Genomic DNA, 20,645 nt, shown 5'->3' with positions numbered 1-20,645 from the left:
TAAGAGTCCCTTTTGGATAACTGCACCATTCCCTGGCTGCGCCGTTGAATGGGTGCGCGCACACACACACGGCAAGGGTATAAGTTACGATCGCCACGCATCGACGGGGGGTCTGTACTGCAGGTTGCCCGGGGAGCCGATGCCAGACGCGCCGAGCGAGCTTCTGCAGGAACCAAGGAACGAGGTTTAAGATCTGGAAGAATTTTCCCGGCACACGGAATGAAACGTCGGGCGTGACGCCGAACGGCGCATGGGGTAGCACGACCCCAAAACGTAACGGAGAGCTTACGCAGCGCAAGCGTGGGAAACCGATGCAGTCGGCCTCGCTCTCCTCTAAGTGCGCGCACTCGCAGAAAGGCTCGTGATTTAAAATAAAATTCCATTGATTGAAAGTAATTTGAACTAAAATCACAGCTGCTGTGCGATTTGTGTTCATGTGACCCTGGCGCTGAGCTCGGCGCTGTCGGGAGGTTGTGGGGTCAGGGGTCAGTATATAAAAGTTAAACATGCATACATGTATGTTGAACTTCTTTCGCACCTTACGTCGCCAACCGTGCTCACCGGTGGTACGGGATGACTGGGACGGGTCCTTCAGCTTCCATAAAAGGAGAACCGCTTTGGTAGACGTCACCAGTTGACTCGCCATTCGGGTGACCGGCCTCTGCCGTAGGAATGTTGGAGTTGTCACCCAATGGGCTCATCTGCCAACAGGGATGAGCCACAGTGCAACATTTCATTGAGATACCGTGACAGATTTTAAAAAATATTTTGTTTTACGTAAGCAAACCCCATCGATGTTTAGAAGACGTTCGTTTTCTAGTACCCGGAATGTGCCTGATCTCAATCCATTCTCGAATGCTAAGCAAGCTCGAGCCTGGAGCGTGCTTGGATGGGTGACCACCACCCTTGCCGGGCTGGCAAGGCTATGGGGGCCGTGCTACGTGGTGGCGGTGGTGAGCAGAGAAGCGGTGCAGTAAAACCCAGCGTTGTACTCTGCTCAGCTCCTGCCGTGCGTCTATGCCTCCATCCTTCACCAGCATGCAAAAAACCACCACAAACCAGAGGCACGCACCCAGCAGTGGAATTAAAGCTCTTTTAAAAACTCGTTTCATTTTTGCCACGTGTAAGGCCCTCTGAGCTCTTTTTCAGCAGCGACCTGGCCACAAATGATAGCTCAACGAAGTGGCTTATGACGTGGAAATGTATAGCAGCCAAATACTCTAAACGCACGTTTATATATATATGGAGGGATAAACCGGAGGACCCAGACAAAAATCCACGCGGCCACGGGGAAAGAGATACGCACACTCCAAATATACAGGCATCAGGATCGGGATCGAACCCACGACCACCTGTATACCAGGCGAGGTGGTGAACATCTCGCCACCGGGGCTGTGCTTGTAAACGTCCATTGTAAAGTATAACTGCTATAAATGTTTGCTGGCGAAGCGACACGGCACGGGTTGTGGTGGCGGCGGCTGGCACCGTGGCGCTGCGTGCATTGGGCCCCTGCGTGGATTGGCGGGGCTAAAGTCTCGACCTGTCAACTCCCACGTGGAATGGGGAGTGCCCGCCGCATACCTTCGCAGGGACAACGCATACTTTGTGCGGTGGTTCTCGCAGCAGTGGAGGGGGGGGGGGTGCGGGGGAGGGGAGTGCAGCAGGGTCTTTTTTTATTGATCCCGATTGGCAAACAACTGCCCCCTGGGGGAAGGGGGGAAGTGGCACGGAATTTTGAATGCAGTTCACTTACTATCTTTTTTTTTCTCTCCAAATTTTATTCCGGGTCGTGTTTAATTCGCGGTTTTAGCGAACTGAACACACGGGCCTCGGTGGTCCAAAGACGCGAAGCGGCCGGTAACAAACAGCACTGTTGTAAGCGGAATGGGTAATAGCAACGACGATGAGAAGCACTGTTTACAACGCACGCCATTATTCGTGAATACGGACGCAACATTCGATCGAGAACTCGGCCTGAATGAGTGAATACGTTTCCTGGACTCAAGTAAGGGGGTAATGTTTATAAGGACTCGGGAGACGATGGGAGACAATTCCAAATGCGAGAATGACTTTGACCACCCGTGGTTTGGTAGTGCAACAAATTGCAGTGAGGAGTGCACCACTCTTACACAGAACATTCCCTCTTCTCTGTCAGAGACCAGTCACAAACCGCTTCTGACATCACTTCTTGATTAATGCTTGAGGCACTCCTTATATATTGCCCCGCACAGAGTATTTGTTGCGTGTCAGTCAAAACAATGATTAAATTTTTACAGACCTGGAACAAACGAACATTAATATAAAATGTTTCATTTAATTAGATTTTATAAGCAGTCAGACCGAGGCCATAAAACCTCCCCTTCACTTGATGACTTGAGAACCTGGTTTAATTACAGGCGACTGAAACTCGGATTCAAATCCAGGGTCTCGACACCGCTCGCTCGCCTCTCTGGCACGGTGTTGGACCCCTTGAGCCCTCTTCCGATACCTTGCTTCCACAACCGATTTGAGAACCATCCCGGCACTGAATCAGGCCTCAGCTACGATGCCTGGGCTGTCTGTTTCTGTTCGCACGTCGGCCCAATCGGAACGGTGCGCACGATCGGCTCCAAGTGGCCGGAGGAGCCCCTCTTCAGAGGGAGTGCCGCCCGCTGTCAGCAACCCGGGCACGACCTCTGAACTGGTGACCCCGTCAAAGAAATGCGTGCACTGTGATATCGATCACGCCGGCTAGACCAACAAGCCAGCTGTGTTGGTCATAAAATAACGATGGTCGGCAAGTACATACCGAGAGCGCACGCAACAAATGGAGTTGACTCCCACTGCCATCGTCATCATCAGCACTGCGTCGTGATAGAGAACAAATACGGAAGGGCGAGTGTTTCAGGTCGCGACCCTGGCCCAGCAGCAAGCAGTCCACACTGCAGTGCGCAGAGTCTTTGCATGCGTTTGGAAATTTGAAGGAGGTCAAATCCACTTGTTAATTTATTAATGCTTCGCTGTCAAGAGCATCTGTCACCACGGATGTGCAAGTGGGAAGTGAACTTTCGTTCGAATCTCTACTCCACGTCGTCGCTCCGTTGCCAAGCGGCCTCGGTGGCCGGGCACTGGGGCACGGTGCCTCCGCCTGGAGCGAGACGTCCTGCGTCACCGTGCCGTCCGCACGGCAGTGCGGCTGTCCTACAAGGCCACGATCGGTCACGGCCAATCTCAGGTTCCTAGGTCTCCGAACCTTGTTAACGCTGTCTCTCTGGCCTGTCTATTAATGTGCTACGAATAGGTTTATTGCCCCTCCCCCCGCAGCTCCAATGAGCACGTTTGGCTATGTTTGGAGCGAAATAAGTTTAACATGCATACATATAAGGGGCATTTCCTGAAACGTCGCCTGTTATCCTGGACGTGTGAAAATGAGCCGTATCGCTCGTAAGATTCTTCCAGTATAAATAAATATTCTGATTCTGTAGTTCTCTTTTAAGGCAACAGTGTTATTGATGATTGTGTTGAGTTCATTTGCAAATTAAGATGTTTACACCTGGAATGGCTGTGTTCACATGCACTTCCTCTTGCATTTACGAAGAGGTGAACAGTTGTTTAAAAGGCCTGACTCTGCTGATGAGACCCTGAAGGTCTCAACTGGTCCAGAGAGTATTCATCTTTCAACAAATGCCACTGCAAAACATCGGTATGGGAAGGCCCATAGGCTAATGGACGAAAATAAATATTTCACGTGGAGAAATGGTTTTCCTCTCTCATCCTTCTATATTCACAGCTTCCCATCCGCTCATTATAAATTCACGAGACCTTCCTGCCCATTCATTATATATTCACAACCAGTCTACTTCTTGTGACAATGACCAAAAAGTCATGGAGGTCGTGAACATAAAATTAACGGACGGAAAGTAAAATGTTTGCAACGGACTTCCTGTTCGTTCGTAGAATGTTTTTTGTTTAATCACCCGTGCGCATTCCACCGCAGCGCGTATTCAGTTTTTTTCGTACAAATGTGAACTGGTCCCGATGACGGTCTCGGGGAGTTTGCAGCGCGTGTGTGCAAGTCGAGAACGGCGGGTTGTGCCAAGTGGGGCTCCCTGCCGTCGCTGCGATCTGTGCGGCTTCGGTAGCGCGGTTGGTTGGAGGGGTGGATGTTCGGGGCTGCCACCTGGGCAGGAGGAGAGGGAGGGTGCGGGATGGGGCTGCCGCAGTCTGACCTCCAGGGGACCTCCACGAGAGGTCAGACTGTGGCAGGAATGAATGGCGTCCGTCCGCCGTTGCTGCCATTAAACTCTCGCCGGTTATCGGGCCTTGCTAGCGTTGCCACCTAAAGACCCAGTGCCGGCGGAGCATTATAAAAAGTGCTGCTGCCTCGAAGAAGAAGCCTCAGCTGCTTCATGTTGCCTTAGAGAAAGACGCCTGATGGCTAACAGATGTTGGACGTCCCATGGTGGCCCTCGCAAAGGGATGGGGCATTTTGCGTGCTGCAGCATTTCCGTGTTAATAACTCACCCTCAATTGATATCGCCGAAGCTGAGTCGACCTAGGGGAGACCCAGGGCTGGTTCAGGTAATCAACACGGTCGTTGGCCGTGAGCGGGAATTGTACTCGGGTTGCCAAAAAAAAGACAGATCCCCGCCGTGTAGACTTAACAGACTGTTGGGGAAAGTGCTGTTAGCGAGCAACGCCTATGAAGGCCGGAACGGCACACGTGGGGTGGGTGGCCAGCACCACACCAGACCGCCTTTGTCTCCCCAGTGGCGATGTTTATACACACACATTAACCCACACACCTACACACACACTCCTCAGATGCCATTATCACTTCTAAGAGGCCCTTGCAATGACAGAGGGTGACTGAGCGCACGACAACTCGAACACAAAGTTTTGCCGGGTTCAAAATCTTACCCCTCTCGCTCTCGATTCGTGTGGCTGTGATGGATAAGTAATCTTGGCAAGCTATTTGAAAGTGGTAGGCCTCACGTGGCCACGGATCGTGTGAAATGAAGTCGTGGGCCGCTCACAGTCCGCTGCTGGATGCGAGATCCCCATCCCATCATAAACCAGAGCTTGCAGTGGTTGTAATTGATTAATGTTTTATAATGCAAGAATGCCATGAGGTTAATGACTCTGGGATGGTTGAGTGACTTGTCCGGATTTGTTTTTTTAAAAACTTTCACCAGTGAGTCCATTGTGGTGGCGGTCGCCTGCGATCCATCGGTTTTGAGGAGGGGGTTGGCAGATCGCACAACTTTGTGAAACTTCCAGACTTGCCAGGCTGTACACGATAGTGCAGAAGTATGTGCATGAACCTGTCTGCGTGGGCTTTTGAGCATTCGCCATTACATTTGCGTGTTTGCAGCAGGCTCTCTCTCATTTCCTCCCACACGCATGACACTCCTTAAAAGGGTTGGTGGATTGTTCAAATGTTGCAAAACTCCCTTCACGTGGGCGTCAAGGAGGTATGCATATTGAATTTCTTTCGCATCGTATGTAGCCAACCGTGCTAATTGGAGGTGTCAAACCCTGGCTTACCAGGAGAAGGCAGTACACTGAAGTGTGGACGAATGTCATCTGGTCCTTCTGTGTGGGATCGAGTGTTTCCCCCTCGCATGCGTGGGTTTTCTCCAGGTGCTTCAGTTTCCTCCCACATGTGAACACTCATTTTTAGTTGGTTGTTTCCCTTACCTCCGATTAGCATGGTGAAAGAAGTTCAACATGCGTACATACAAAACATGAATGTATAGAGAACTGCAGAGCTTGGACAATTGTTGGTAGCGACGGCTCAATGCCTGACTGGTGCCTTCCAGCTTGGTCTGTGGTTCCTTAGTGACTTTGAGATGCAATTTGCATGGACCACGACTTGATATAAAACGAAGCATTCAACATTAAAATGCAATTAACCCAAACATGCTCTTGAAATATGCTCTTGAGTCTCAAGACTCGGTGAGTCTATCCTTTGATAACTGACATGATTATCACGATTGTATGAATTGTATTGAGCTTTAAAAAATAATGTGCAGTGTGTTCACATATTTGGCTACGCGGCTTAATGGGACACACGATACGGGAGTTGTGTGTGTGTGCTAAATGTCTGTCGTTGCAATTCTTGTTTTGCAGAAATTGTGGACGGAAACACAAAGATGACGCTGGGTATGATCTGGACCATCATCCTCCGCTTTGCCATCCAGGACATCTCGGTAGAAAGTGAGTGACGCACCGACAGATTCTATGTAAGCAGCTTTACGGCCGCCCTTCGGTGGAAGATTGCAAGTAAAATAAAACCACCATATTGCACATTTGTAGATTCGTACCGCGGGCTGTGTATCATAAGCCGCTCAGCATGAAAGTTTGAAGCTTCGTGAGTGAGAGAGATCGTCTGGAATCGTGACCAGGATCACTTTGTAGCCAGCGGCGTAACTCGGTCGGCGCAGGCCCGGGCGCATGGCATGAAGTGGGGGGTGGCTCCATGCCCACTTTCCCCCTCCTCCTCGTGCCCCGGCGCCCGGGGCCCCCTCCTCCATCCCATGGGCCCCCGGTGCAGTTGCACCGCCTGCACACTCAACAGCTACGCCGCTGACTGCAGAGCGAAATGTCCACCGTAGTGGTTCATCCCGTACAGCGGTGGCGTCGCTAGAATGCTCCTGTCTGCCACTTTACATTCTGACTTATTAAGTTAAACATGAAAGAGTTTTTTTTTATTAATCATTGTGCCACTACATAAATATTGCTGTTTTTTTAAATGTAGCATTTGTCTCACGCAAGCACCTTAATCATTTATGTTGCGACGGAATGAGATCGATGTCTGTTATTTGAAACGGTGATAACCCAGTGGAGGGCACACCTCTTATTTTTGCAATGTACAGTCTCGCGGTATATCCTGCAATTATGATGCAGGATATACCGCAGGCTTGCGGCCCACCATGATATGAAACACAGCGTCGGTTGTTCGCATTTTTTTTTTGCATAATGCCCCCATTGTCCGTGTTTCCTCCCCTTCCCTTCCTGCCGAGTCAAAACATTCTCTGGGACCTCTGTGTTTGTTTTTTTTCATCGCACAGGCGACAACCGCGCCGCAAAACGTGTACAGTTCCTTTTTGTTGCAACTTGTTTTCGAGAAAATGTCGCAAAACAGAAGCGCATCCTACAGAGAGACTGGAACCCACACCACCCCCTTGGCCATAGAAATGTGAAATTTCCACCGTTAGTTCTGAGTGTGTCATGGGGGTTATTTGATTGTACTTCACTTCGCTGGTCAGTGTGGGTTGAAGGCACAGGGTATATACGTTAGAGCGTCGAAGTACCTTACAACAATGGATTTCTTTTTCACAGCCCTCGGCCATCAACGTAGCCCCGAAGCAGCCTAAAGCCACTGGTTTTAAGCATGGTGGTTGCCCATCCTAGTGCTGTCCAAGTTCAACCCTGCTTATCTTCCGAGATGGCTCGTGTGTTCTCGGTGATTCGGCACTAGGCGATGAGCCGGTGTCTTTTTCGCAAATGTTATTGCAACGTACAGACCGGTCCACTTCTGGTGTTTCCATTTGCGTCACACAGTCAACAGGGAGTGCTGGCGCATTCTGTGTGTGCGTGTGTGCACGTGTGTGCGCGTGTGCGTGTGTGTGCGCATGTGCGCGTGGGTGTGCGTGTGTGTTGTGTCGCGCACGTACACACGCACGCCGTTGTTCCATGCCCGTTGTACACAGTGTTTCCCCGGCGCTTCACCGTTCACTCGTTTCGCCTAATTGGCCCCAGACGCTTGGTGATCGAAATGCACTGGGGAGCTATGAATAGAACCCGGCGGTCGATGTGCCGTGCGCGTTATTTAGAAGTCTGCTGCGAGGAGCGGCGGCGGCGCAATCCTTAAGCATGCTCAGCTGTGATCCCACTGACCTCGGTTGGATTCCGGGCCACAGCTTCCGTAGCATCGGCGGTGCAAGTGATATCTGAAGCAGTCCTGGCTTCCAACCCACATGTCACCAACCTATTGACGAGGAGGCCTTCAAATCGGCAGCGGACTGACAAGGGGCTCAAAATTATTGTTATCGCACCTCCGATGAGCACAGGTTGGCTACGTACGGTGCGAAATAAATTAATCGTACATACATATATATTTTTATAGGTCTCAGGGTCCCAGACTGCATTGCTTTGGGGTGGCATTGCCCTTGCATTCAGTTTGTGCGAAAATATCTTCTGAGAGTAGAATACAAATCCGTATGGCCGAGTGGCTCTGCGATCACAGTGCTCGACTCGCAATCACTGTTGCCGGCTTAAACCCCAGTGTGGTGTCGATTCAGCCCGGCAGTGCCTCTCGGCTCTGTGTACGCATGTTGAACTTCTTTCGCACCATACGTAGCCAACCACGCTGATCGCTTAGGTGGTCCTAGTCGATCACATTTGGACAACGTCAGAAGTGAGCAAGTGTTCATTTTGCAGGTAGAAACTGGCACCCACGGTGGCACCGTGGGATTTCCGCCGCTGGTCCAGTGCCGTGAATGGGGAAGAGCAGCCAACCTCTTCGCCGCTTTGAGCAGAGGGCCACCGATTTGTTGTTTTGGACTTTAGAACGCATTCCATTATTTAGTGCAAACGGGAGTTCGGGTGAGCAGTTGGTTGGGGGTCAGTGGCTTTTGTTCGGCGGAGGCTGTGCGTGCAAGTCGTGGCGGCAGGCGTCGATTCGTTTTCACTGGGAAGAGGAAGAGCTCCCCCAGCAAGAAAGTGCCCTCTGTGACGGGCGGTTACGTGCGACGGGCCTCGCTAGTTTTGCGATTACCCAGCACAAATGGCAGAGAAGACCCCATCCCCCCGCACCGCGGTCACACACAGGGCGCAACACGCGCGGTTGCGTTGACGTCCCGGCCATGGAAACAGTCACTGGCAGAGTTCGCCGCGACTTGCTTGGTTAGCGTTGCACCAACGCAATCGGGTGGCCTCTGAGCGTCGCTTGCAACTGCGTGTGCCAATTCGTGCGCGCCTTGTAGTCAAAATATTTACCCGTTTCTGTATACGCTCAGTAAAAGGTGAATTACATGATAATTTATCCTTCACAAAGTCCCTTTTATGGGTGATTTAAAGATATTGATATGCCTCAAGTTTTGCCGTCTCAGGCGGTAGCAACAAGGATAATATTTGGTCTTGGCCCATTGTATTAATAACCTCTTGTATTTGGTGCATAGAAGCCAGATGGATTGTTCCATCAGAAAACAGTGAGAGATGGCTGCAGTTGCTTGGGGAGGCCTTCATCCAGCAGTGGATAGACTGTGGCTGCTGCTGCCGCCGCTGCTGACGATGACAAAGTGTATACCATACATGGCGAGCGCACTTCGTCTCCGACAGTGCTCGCTCGTAATAATAACAAGACAATGACGACACGGCTCTCGTCCGCGTGTGCAGACACGTCCGCCAAGGAGGGGCTGCTGCTGTGGTGTCAGAGGAAGACCGCCCCCTACAAGAACGTCAACATGCAGAACTTCCACACCAGGTGAGCTCCCGACAGTGGCGGCGCTCCCTCTCCCGCTCTCCCGTCGCGCAAAACGGCGTTTGCGTTCACGGCAGAGCGGAGCGGCTCCGCAAAAGCGCCGCCACCGCACGCGGTTTCGGAATACGATGTCCGACGTTTTGCTCCGTGCTTGTCTGGAGCTTTTGCAGGAACTTCCCCCCCACCCCCGGCACTCGGTGGTGTTGAGATGACACGGATTCGGTTATTGCTGAATTTCAAAACCCAAGAGAATTCCATTTTACACAGTTATGTTTGTAGTGTCTTGGAAGTTCCCTGACCTCGAAGGGGAACGAGTTCCAGAGTTTTGGTGCCGCAACTGCAAAGGCACCGTCACCCTTGGAGTGTGAAGCCGAGACCGTGCGACAGTGAGCAATGCACAACCTGAGGATCTTACCGATCTCGATGGACTATATGGCTCAAGGAGGTCATGAATGTAAGGCCTTGAAAAACAGTCGACCTTTGTTGGTTGACGGTAAGTGGACGGTGATCCGAGGGAGCCCTTTGCAAGCGTTTGTGCGAAATAAAACGTCTCCGCGCTTCCACGCGCGCTGCGCCTCAGCACGCGTGGAAGTGCCGCCGATGCGGGGCCCAAAGCTCTTTGCGCCGTCGTTGCGTTTTGTCCCCTCGCCCAACGCTTTTCAGTGGCGGGAGGGAAAAGAGTGAAAGAAAAAAAAAATCGACAGGAAAGCCCACGAGCGTGCCCTTATTTCACGTGAGGATAATTTAGTTCATTAATAAAAGTAATAACAAGAAAGCAAGCCACGGTCAGAATGGCATCGCATTCAGTTCCATTGAAGCTACCATGCTCCGCCATCACCCTCTTCCGCTGAAGCTCACAATTTGCGACAAAGACAACGTCTATTATTTTTATTATTTATTTAATTTTTACCTACGTGACTTTACCAAAAAAAACCTAAGAGTATGAATCCTTGCAGTCACGAAAGTTTAAAATCTAAAATTAAAGACAACGTCCAATTTCCAAGGTCTCATTTTACAGCGTCCAACCCCCCGACCTTGAGGTCTTCCCCCCCTCGGTCTCCAACCTCTGGCTGCCACTTCAATGCCCTCCTCCAACCTGCACACGTGACCCACCCATCATCGCAACCTCCTCTTTTGCGACGACGTCATTGGTGCTTTCCCGCCAACTCTTATTCCAAACTGCCACATTGATCATCCCCGAGCCTTCTACGATGGCCTTTAGCATCGCTTTCAAGGCACCTGTTTTGAGAGGCCCGGAATCTTAAAAAATATTGCGGTCGAGATCAGTTATTTTAAAAAGAAAAAGAACAGCGGTCTTATTATAATGAAGGCTCGTGGCTCCTTCTGTTGGGTTCTGTCTGGGATTGTGTGCTTAATTTGCCTCTTGTGTTGTCTGGTATTCACAGCAGTTGGGTAAAGTCAACATGTCCTTAAACATTAACGAATTCACCAAACACAATCAAGGCGGGGAAGGGGAGGGAATTGGAATCCACTTCCTGCCACGCCGCGTTAGCCGGGGCAGATTAGTGGAACGGGCACAACATATGCTTTTCACATTGTTGCCGTATATTTAGCGGTAGCGGACGCTGCCAAACCAAATAATGAAACCGTGTCCCAGTCGTTGCTGGGAGCGGCTCGTGTGTGATGCGTGGCATCGGTCGCCGGGGCAAGCGCTGGCTGGTGATGCACCGCGTGCGTCGCGTGTGTGCGTGTGTGCGTGTCACAGCTGGAAGGATGGGCTGGCATTCAACGCCCTCATCCATCGCCACCGGCCCGATCTCATCGACTACGACAAACTGCGCAAGGTGACGTGTGACCATTGCCACCTCTGCTGCGATGGCTTTGCATAATCCCCCCCACCCGACCCACCCAGCCCCCTGTGGTGATGTAATGGATAATAAATTACAAGGTCGTTGTGTTCCGGCCTGGATACACTTTGCGTTAATCTTGAATTGTGTCAATGACAACAGCAACTGCAATAGTCTGATTTCTGCGTTAGGTGTTTTTTTTTGTTTTTCTTTTCGTTCATTGCTTAGCGCCTGAGATCCGATTAGACGCATTCCTGGTGATTTGGTCAATGGCGCACGTTGATAATAATACCCTTTAAAAAGAAATCTATGCCTGGCAGGGGAAGCCAGCCATCGGCTGTTGAAACTAGGAGCGGTGGCCAGACCGCTGGATGAACACTTGGCTACGCAAACACCCAGATACTTAAAAGTTTTATTTTTGGTTTGAGCCTGCAGCCCAATCACCTGGAATGCGTCAGATCTCGTCAGCAACGTTTTCGCCTGAATGACTTTATAAAATCTGCTTGGCAGGACTTGAGTATGTATGCATGTTTGTATGTATGTTGAACTTCTTTCGCACACTACGTGGCCAACTATGCTCATCGGAGTGGCGCCTAGGCTGGAAGGCACCCAGGCTTAGTGGCATCTAGGCTCAGTGGCACATTGACTGAGTGGTGTGCAGGCCGGGAGGCACCAACGCTTAGTGGCACCGAGGCTCAGTGGCACGTGGACTGAGTGGTGTGTAGATTTAGGGCTCTGAGCTCAGTTGTGTAACTCGCGTGGCAAGGTGCCAAGTTTTTCAGGCCACACGTCGGGTTGTAGGGCACGTGCAGCTAACTTTTGATTTGAAACAATTGGACGAGAAGCGGAGAATACGGTCCGTGTGTTTGTTGTGACGAATGCGTGGCCGGCTGCGGTGCCCCTTTGCTCGGTTTGCAGGATGATCCCATTGGGAACCTGAACAATGCCTTCGAGGTGGCCGAGAAATACCTGGACATCCCCAAGATGTTGGACGCCGAAGGTGACGTTTGCGTGCTTCGGTTTCTCTCGTGACAAAACAAGGCGTCTCCATATGCATGCAGAGCACTTGGATAATGGAAAGACTTGATGCACGGGTAATGGGAGATTGCATGGTGGTTGATGATGGCATGTGGACAACAGCTTTTTCAGAAGCTACCTGGCCACATTATAGCTCAACAAAGTGGCTTATCACATGGAAATGTATAAAAGCCAAATAATCTAAATCCATCCTGATACATGTGGAGGGAAAAATTCACGCGACCACTAGAAGAACATGCAAACCCCAAAATATACAGCAGGCGTCAGGGTCTGGATCTAACCCACGACCTCCTGTATACCAGGCGAGGTAGTTAACATCTCGCCACCGTGGATCCCTCTTATGCTGTACACGGCAATTGACCAAACATCCCAATGCAGGATCCTGCTGAACAATAGTTCATTATATTTTGTGCGTAAATTCATACAAGTCACTAGTCGTGTCCTTTGACATGCTTCATCTTACCAATCACTTGGGCGAAGTATATGGTAAAAATCCCCAACGCGACCCATACGGCATTCGGGGTGGGTGGGTGGAGGAGAAGGCCCCTCAATCCAGCAGCGGGGGCACATAGGCGCCGTATGTATATGTCCGTCGCTGTTACGGCTTCGGAGACGTTTAATGTTCGTGTTGTGTTGTGTGGAGAACAGCGGGTTAACTCCTCGTCTCTCTCTCTCTCTGGCTCTGTCCACGGTGCAGACATCGTGAACACCGCGCGGCCCGACGAGAAGGCCATCATGACCTACGTGTCGTGCTACTATCACGCCTTCTCCGGGGCCCAGAAGGTGCGTTTGTCGCCACGGCATCCAACCTCTCGCCCACAGTGCTGGAGAACACCTCTCTCTCTCTCTCTATAGTGATACAATCGGGCGTGGCGCGGGTGCTTTGCGTTATTAGGTAATGGACTAAATGTGGAATTCGAGTTTTCCCAGTAAACTTGCCAACGTTGATATGTGGTTGGGCCAATGTTAGCCCAGCACATTTAAGCGCCGGGGAAAAAAACGCAAATCCTCGTCGTATTCTTATAAGTAGGAGATGAACTTTGTTTAATCAGCGGAAAGGAAATAACATGATTGCATTGGCTTATGGGCATTTTCTCTCATTAATGCTGTTTAAATAACAAACGCAAGTTTTAGGCATTTTAAGCAGTGTCCATAGTCTCACAATTTAAATGTAATTTCCTCTCGGCGATTAAACAAAATTGTGTATCCATTTGGTTATTTCGTTTTTTTACATAAAAAACATTTTTTTTTGCTCCCAGTTAAATTATTTATAGTTACAATTTTGTTTTGCCCCCACTGGTGTTGTTGTGAGATGAAGTCATTTCGATTTGGGACTCGTGGTGAACAGTTGTGTTGGAACAGCTCTCTGTGGAAGATGTTGTCATAGAACTACTTTTGAAGTTACTGCAGTCGGCCCTGCAAAGAGTGTTGTTTGGACCAAATTAAGTGAAAAATCTCAATTACCGCCATGGATGTCTTTTTCCCCACAATGCAGTCATTGGTGACTTGTGTTGAGATTATCGCCTCACCAGACTTGCCATCACGGTTTAAACACAGACAGCTGACGACTGCATTCGTGACCCCAGAACCTCAGCCGTGCCAGCCGTACATTAATTCAATGCAGCATTAGCAAAACTAAAATTATCACGTAAAACTTGCAACGACATGAAATAACTTTTCAAACAAAACTCGCAAATGCGGTCAAATGTACTTGTACGTCAGTGCCGTTTTTTTAAAGGTTTAGAAATCTCAGAGGAGGTGTGTGTGGGGAAACACAGCAGCACACCGACATGACGGCTCTCTTCCTCGGGCCTATTTAGGATTTTCCTTGTCGCATTTGCTGAGCAGAGGCTGTGGTGGAGGCCTTTACTACAAATTCGGCCAGCAACTCGGAGCCTGATGGCGCTACTTGTTAAGGTCGTTTAGAGTATTTGGGTGCAATACATTTCTACACGATAAGCCGCTTCGTTTAGCTATCGTTTGTGGCCAGGTCGCTTATGAAAAAGAGCTTTGTCGGAGCTCAGCGGCCCTTACCTGGTAAAATAGAAGTAGAACTGACTCTAGTCCTCAGAGGTGCGATCAAAAGTCACCAAGCCTGATCCCCCAAAACATACAGAGACCAACTTTGGAATCCTCCAATGACACATCATGACCGGCCACCTCAAGCAGGCATCCAAGTAGGGCAGAGCCTCTTTGACGACTCCTTTCATAGCAGTAAACAACTCAACACATTTGTCAATAACACTGTGGCATGAAAAGGAAAAGTGTATATATAGCTCATTAATAATGGTCGAGATTCTTTGTTAATTGTGCTTGTGCACCACTGCCAACGCAGCTGCAGCAGCAGCACCAGCTTCACCAAATTATTCCTCTTGCAGTAGTAGAAGTAGGAGGTAGTGGTAGCAGTAAGTACATCCCTGGGCAGCAACAAAGTTTAACCTTTGACACCGTCCACCTTGGATGCGTGGCGCTACCTCCCCGTTGTTTTCCCCTCGTGTCTGTTTTTTTTTCCACTAAATCGTTGGTTCAGGACGATGCGCTCTGGGAGTTTAATGAACCCTACGGGAGCGCATTCCAACATTACAGCCCCCACAGTTGGGCAGCCACGCCACCCTTTGTTGGTTGCAAGTTATGAATTCACAGCCATGGATGTTGCATTGAATATGCTTTTTTTTATTAGATTTTTTTGCAGAAGAACGTTGGGTAACAAAAAGCAACCGCGTGCGAATATCCACCAGGTGTATGTACCTGACCTGTCATGATTGATGGGCGGAGGGGGAGACAGGACACTGCGGAGCATTGAAATATTATTTTTAAAAGATGTTTGGCTAGCTGCATATCGCCCCTTTGTGAGACAATGGCCCCGGCAAAAATCAGGTTGCAGAATCCCTTGGGAAATCACGTCGCCTGTTGTTCTCCAGATTATAAGATGCTCCGCAAGGAATAGAGATGCAACCCCAAACGTGTCTCCCCGGTGTCAATAACGTGATATAAATCTAGTCACACGCACACACACACGCGCGCACATATCAGATTGTAGGATTCCAGCCCCAAATTTTTGTTTAAAATAATCATCATCACGATCCATGGGCAGATAGTCCGTCGGTGTCCACTGCACATTTCGTCTTTTGCTTCCACTTACCTCGCTTGCACCAATGTGTTCAAGTAGTGCCACATCTTGCTGGCAACCAATCTCTGATGTCTTCAAGCCATCCTCTCCTAAGTCTCCCTCTGTTTCCGGTTTCTCCTAGTTTTCCCGAACAACACACTTTTAGTATTCCTTTAAAATAAAGAGTTGGAAAAAAAAATCTCCGTACGATAATCCGGCGATAAGAGTAATAAATGGGCCTCTTCATCCACGTTAGTAACGCACGTCTTAAATATTCCGTGCGAAGAATGTTCAACGCACGCCACTGAAACCGATTGTGTGTTTGTAATTCTCCCCAAAGCTGGAATAAGCCAAATTAAGTAAAGAGGAAAAAACCCCCCCAACATTTAATGAGATTGGATTTTTTTGTTTTGTTTTATGCAGTCATAGCGACCGGACTGAGGCCATCATCGGGTCACTCCGCTTGAGATCCCAGTTAAATCGATTGGAGCTCAGGGTCTCAGCGGTGCCAGCTCAGAGCTTCTGACCCCCCTCCCCGAACCACCCGCGCCACTTCCCGTGTGAGATTTAAATGGGACGCTCAAACCCCACCTCGGCATTGTGTTTTGACGAGTCTAAAGTTAACACACGGTGCGCAGAAATTGCATCGTCCATTATCGAGCAATTACAATTTGACAGCAGTTTGAGCTAGATTGATAAAAAAAATTATTTGGCCAGGTAAGACCTCCTGAGCTTTATTGCTCTGTTTCAGAAGCGACCTGGCTACATGATAGCTCAACAAAGTGGCTTTTGTGGAAATTTATAGCAGCCTAATACTCTGAAATGCACGTTTCTAAATGTGTCGGCAAAAACCGGAGAACCCGGAAAAAAATGTACGTGACCACGTGGAGAACATGCAAACTCCAAACATAGAGGCATCAGGGTCTGGATCGAACACACAACCTCTTGCATACCAGGAGAGGTAGTTAACATCTCGCCACCAAGATGATGAATGTCATCAATGGTCCCCCGTACAGCCCTTAACAGGCTGTTAGGGCAGGTCCTGTTCGCGAGGCCGGCTCGGCAACACCTCGCCAAGCCACCTTTGTCTCCCCAGTGCTGTTGTTTTCACACCGCTGAAATTTCGTGTACAGCAAAACCCCTTCTGTTCGTACAGATGCCGAGAGGCCTGTGCTTGAACATTGGGAAGGAGTGTGACCCAGTTTGGCGAGTGTAGTAGTTGAAGGGTTTGTGCGACCTTTGTGGCGTGGACGATATGGGCAGCGGGGGAGGGCAGTGGAGCAAAAAAATAATCCATCGGCGTAGAGTAATTATGTTGAATCTTCTTTCGCACAGTATGTAGCCAACCGTGCTAATTGGAGGTGCGTGAGAAGGACAACAAACTAAACTAAAAAGAAGTCAAAAAGAAATTCGTTTTCAATCTAGACAATTTAAAAGTGTATAGCCCCAGTGACTTCCGAATATCGGAAGGACGAGCGTTCCAGACGGCCGCAGAAGTGCATCTGAAAGCGCCGTGTGAAGCGGTGACCGTCTATGTTCGATGGCTATGCTCCCACGTCTAGGCTCCCCAACCCGCACTGACCAGAGCTTCGAAGTATGGTCAAATATCCCCACAACCTGCGTGGCGTAGGGAGGCCATCATTCGCCAGTGAGTTGGCACAAGGTTTATGCGTGTGACTTTGGGAAACACACACCAAGGCTGTAAATGGATTAGGGTTAGCGCTGTTTTTTTTTTTTTTACAAAAAATCTAATTCTAAATGGTGTAACGCAGTGAAACGCACTTTACATTGACTTTTCAAATATTGTTTTTTTTAATTATTCAAATCTCCCTCACCCCTCCCCTTGTGATTAAATTCAGGAATCGATTTTATCTTTAAACGTTGTGATGGATGTAGCGGCATCTAGTGGCTGGAAGGGCCATCACGTGAAAACCTTGACGAGAACACATTGATAGCGACACTTGCGATTCGATGTGCGGTATCGCGAGTTTGGGAATCGACGTCGACCGGTGCAGCGGTACCGCGACACCCACGACAAACAAACACTGCCATGGTGCTTCAAAAAGCCAAGTTTTGGAGAGTTTGCTTTGCGAATTGCTGAGATGTTCCCGTAGACTTGTTATGTTCCCGTAGACTTCTTATGCAAGTATCTATTCGCGAATGGTTTTGATAAGACGCACGGGATTGCTGAGATGTCTAAAACAGATTCACGCTTGGCTCCTCATCTCCGCCTGTTTTCTCTCTCTCGCTCGCTCTCTCGCTCTCTCTCGCATACCTCCGACATGATGCCCACTGCTATCGTCCATGATTTATGTCATCGGCGCCTCGCGACTTCAAACGGGGGCCGCTTGATCTATGCCCTCTGATCAAGAAGAATTCCTTGTCTTGGCAAACCTTTGTTGTTGTGCGTGTGTGTGTATGTGCTCTCTGCTCTGTCTCCCTTTCTGCTCTTTCTTTGCAAGTTGAGGCAATCTCTGGGAGGAAAGGATGCCCGTGTCTTTATCCTTCCTTGCTTCTTTCTGTGCTAGGCCTGAGCAAGGTACAGTTTCCACTCATGTGTTCTTCGCTCCCCCCCCCTCCCGGGCCTTCCGTTCGTGCCGATGTACGCGCGCCTCCGTTGGCAGAGCACGTTCAGGAAAATGATCGTTATTGCATTTTACACATCAGGGATTACATTTAAAGTAATGTTTACTCCTATGATTATTAAATGTCCTCTTAAGTTATTTTGCATGCCTACGTATAAAACTCCTCGCGCAGGATATTAACGATTCGAAAATAACGTCACGCGCTTGATGAGTAAAATAGGCTTTGTAAGAAAAAAACTGAGCAAAATGTTTGTTGCTCACCGACACATTCATAATATTACCGTATTCTTCATATTGTGATACACTCCGGAAAGTACGACACACAGTATCTCGCGCTATTATTACATAATCTGATCGTGCGCGCACACCTGACCTGGTTTCTAAGACACACCTCCCTCCCCTACCCCAACTGCTTAAAAATGCAGCGGATAAAAAGTAGCGTCGTTTATAATCAGGATAAAGCGGGAATGCATAGGGCTGGTCGCCAACACATCAGGTGCCCAATTCACATCGCGGCTGAACCTCGTTCTGATCGATCATTGCTGATGGAAAAAACGGGCAACGTTCCCGTGACACATCTGACGACGAAAATGAACACTCTCCATTCGCGAATCGGGCCCTTGATGTGCGCGGCTCTGAGCTTTGCTTACGCCCCCCCCCAACTCCGCCCGCCACCCCTCCCCTGCCCCCGTCCTGTCATGCACGCCCGCACTGCCCCTAGAAACGCAAATCACGCGAGACGCTTCCGTGCGCCGGAGTGGGAGGGAGTGGCGTGCGCGCGTCCATGTACACGTCCATGTACACGTCCATGTCCACGTCCATGTCCACGTCCATGTACACGTCCATGTCCGTGTGAGTGCGAGTCCACGCACGTGACACCGCGGCTTCTGTGCGTGTGTGTGTGTGGCGCTGCACTCTCAGGCCGAGACGGCCGCCAACAGAATCTGCAAGGTGCTGGCTGTCAACCAGGACAATGAGCGGCTCATGGAGGATTACGAGCACCTGGCCAGCAACGTGAGTCCCGCGCCGTACGCGGCCTCCTCGCTGTATACGGGAACACGGGGGACGCGCGGGCGCTTATGCGTGGCGTCGGTAGAGAGGGGGACAATGGAGTCATGCTTGTTCAATGCTCGACTCTTGGCAGAGAAGTGGACCGACGAAAAAGAGAGAACTAAACTCAAAGCATTCGTCCATAACAAGTCAAGTCGATGTTATTTTTGTTCACGTACGCACGGGCGCCTTTGTGGCACAGGTCTGCCACTCGGAGCAGACCGGCTCCGTGTGCGTGTCACTCACGAACGCGTCGATCTCTCTTGTGCGTGTGCAGCTGCTGGAGTGGATCAACCGCACGATCCCGGTGCTGGAGGACCGCAACACGCAGAACAACATGCCGGCCATGCAGGGCAAGCTGGAGGACTTCCGCGACTACCGCCGCGTGCACAAGCCGCCCAAGGCGGGGGACAAGTGTCAGCTGGAGATCAACTTCAACACGCTGCAGACCAAGCTGCGCCTCATGAACCGCCCCGCCTTCATGCCCTCCGAGGGCAAGCTCGTGTCGGTGAGCGCCGGGCACGGGGGTTTAACATTTTTTTGGACTTTGTGCACGTATCTACTTTGTGTATGTGTGGACTTTGTGTATGTATGAATGTGTGTTGAACTTCTTTCGCACCCGTACGTAGCCGTGCTGATCTGAGGTGCGGGGGAAGGACAATAGACACAAAAAATCAGTTCCAAAGACGTGAGTTTTCGATCTAGATTGGTAGATATACTGTGCCGATGAGTCCTATTGTGCTGAAACTGGTCCACAGTTCGTCTATCGCTGCATCATTGCCGCTGTCAGTTGGGTCACATTTGCTTGCATTTTATGTTGATGGCGACCTAAAGCAAGGTGACCACAATGCACCTCTTCAGGAAATACTAATTGGTTTGTTCTAAAGGAATGAGTTTTAAATTTAGAAAAAGTGTGACGTGACAGTATATGACGTCACTTACATTACATCACTTTCACAAGCACGAAGACGCATTCGGTTATTACATCACATAAATGGTCCAAAAACTCCGAAACGGTCCTTCAGTGTCCAAAACTCTTGAAAGCCTGAACTCTTCAAATCTGAAACTCATCCCTCGGGTGTACTATACATAACGGCGTGAAAATTCTGTGCACATCGCGGAGCCAGCGACCGACGCGACCGTTGATCCCTCCGCCCCTGTTTTTGCCGTGCGGCGCAGGACATCGGGAACGCCTGGTCGCACCTGGAGCAGGCGGAGAAGGGCTATGAGGAGTGGCTGCTGAACGAGATTCGGAGACTGGAGCGATTGGACCACTTGGCCGAGAAGTTCCGGCAGAAAGCCAAGATCCACAAGTCGTGGACTGAAGGTATGGAGAGCGCATGCCGGAGATCCCGATCGCTCGCCGAGTGACCAAATGCCATCTTCATGGTGTTAATTAATTTCATTATTTGGCATGAAATGAGTCGTGGATTGACGGTGCTGCTGATGCTGCTGCTGATTCTGCTGCGTGTAATAATGACAATGATGCAAAATATGCTGCTAGTGGTTACGCGCTCACTAGAAAGTAGTAGGTATAGGATGCTGATGATGACTGGTGCTCAGGCAAGCAGCAGATGCTGCAGCAGAAG

The 20,645-nt window shown here is 49.9% G+C and overlaps 1 protein-coding gene across 1 annotated transcript in view; it reads left to right on the top strand.

Moving 5' to 3' along the window:
- The window catches only part of LOC133342256 (alpha-actinin-1-like), an 80,233-nt gene that overhangs the window by 44,135 nt on the left and 15,453 nt on the right, over nt 1-20,645 (top strand). The window contains exons 4-11 of the mRNA XM_061551296.1: nt 6,112-6,198; nt 9,382-9,469; nt 11,193-11,271; nt 12,193-12,274; nt 13,010-13,095; nt 18,928-19,020; nt 19,334-19,564; nt 20,236-20,383. Of these exons, the coding sequence (XP_061407280.1) occupies nt 6,112-6,198; nt 9,382-9,469; nt 11,193-11,271; nt 12,193-12,274; nt 13,010-13,095; nt 18,928-19,020; nt 19,334-19,564; nt 20,236-20,383 (894 nt within the window). The remainder of the gene's footprint in view (nt 1-6,111; nt 6,199-9,381; nt 9,470-11,192; nt 11,272-12,192; nt 12,275-13,009; nt 13,096-18,927; nt 19,021-19,333; nt 19,565-20,235; nt 20,384-20,645) is intronic.

The sequence above is a fragment of the Lethenteron reissneri genome, chromosome 14 (genome assembly GCF_015708825.2).
Source record: "Lethenteron reissneri isolate LAM-NWPU_2019-01 chromosome 14, ASM1570882v1, whole genome shotgun sequence".
In the NCBI taxonomy this organism is placed as follows: Eukaryota; Metazoa; Chordata; class Hyperoartia; order Petromyzontiformes; family Petromyzontidae; genus Lethenteron; species Lethenteron reissneri.
Note: the sequence above shows the minus strand (reverse complement) of the source record. Positions and strands in the feature narration are given on the sequence as shown.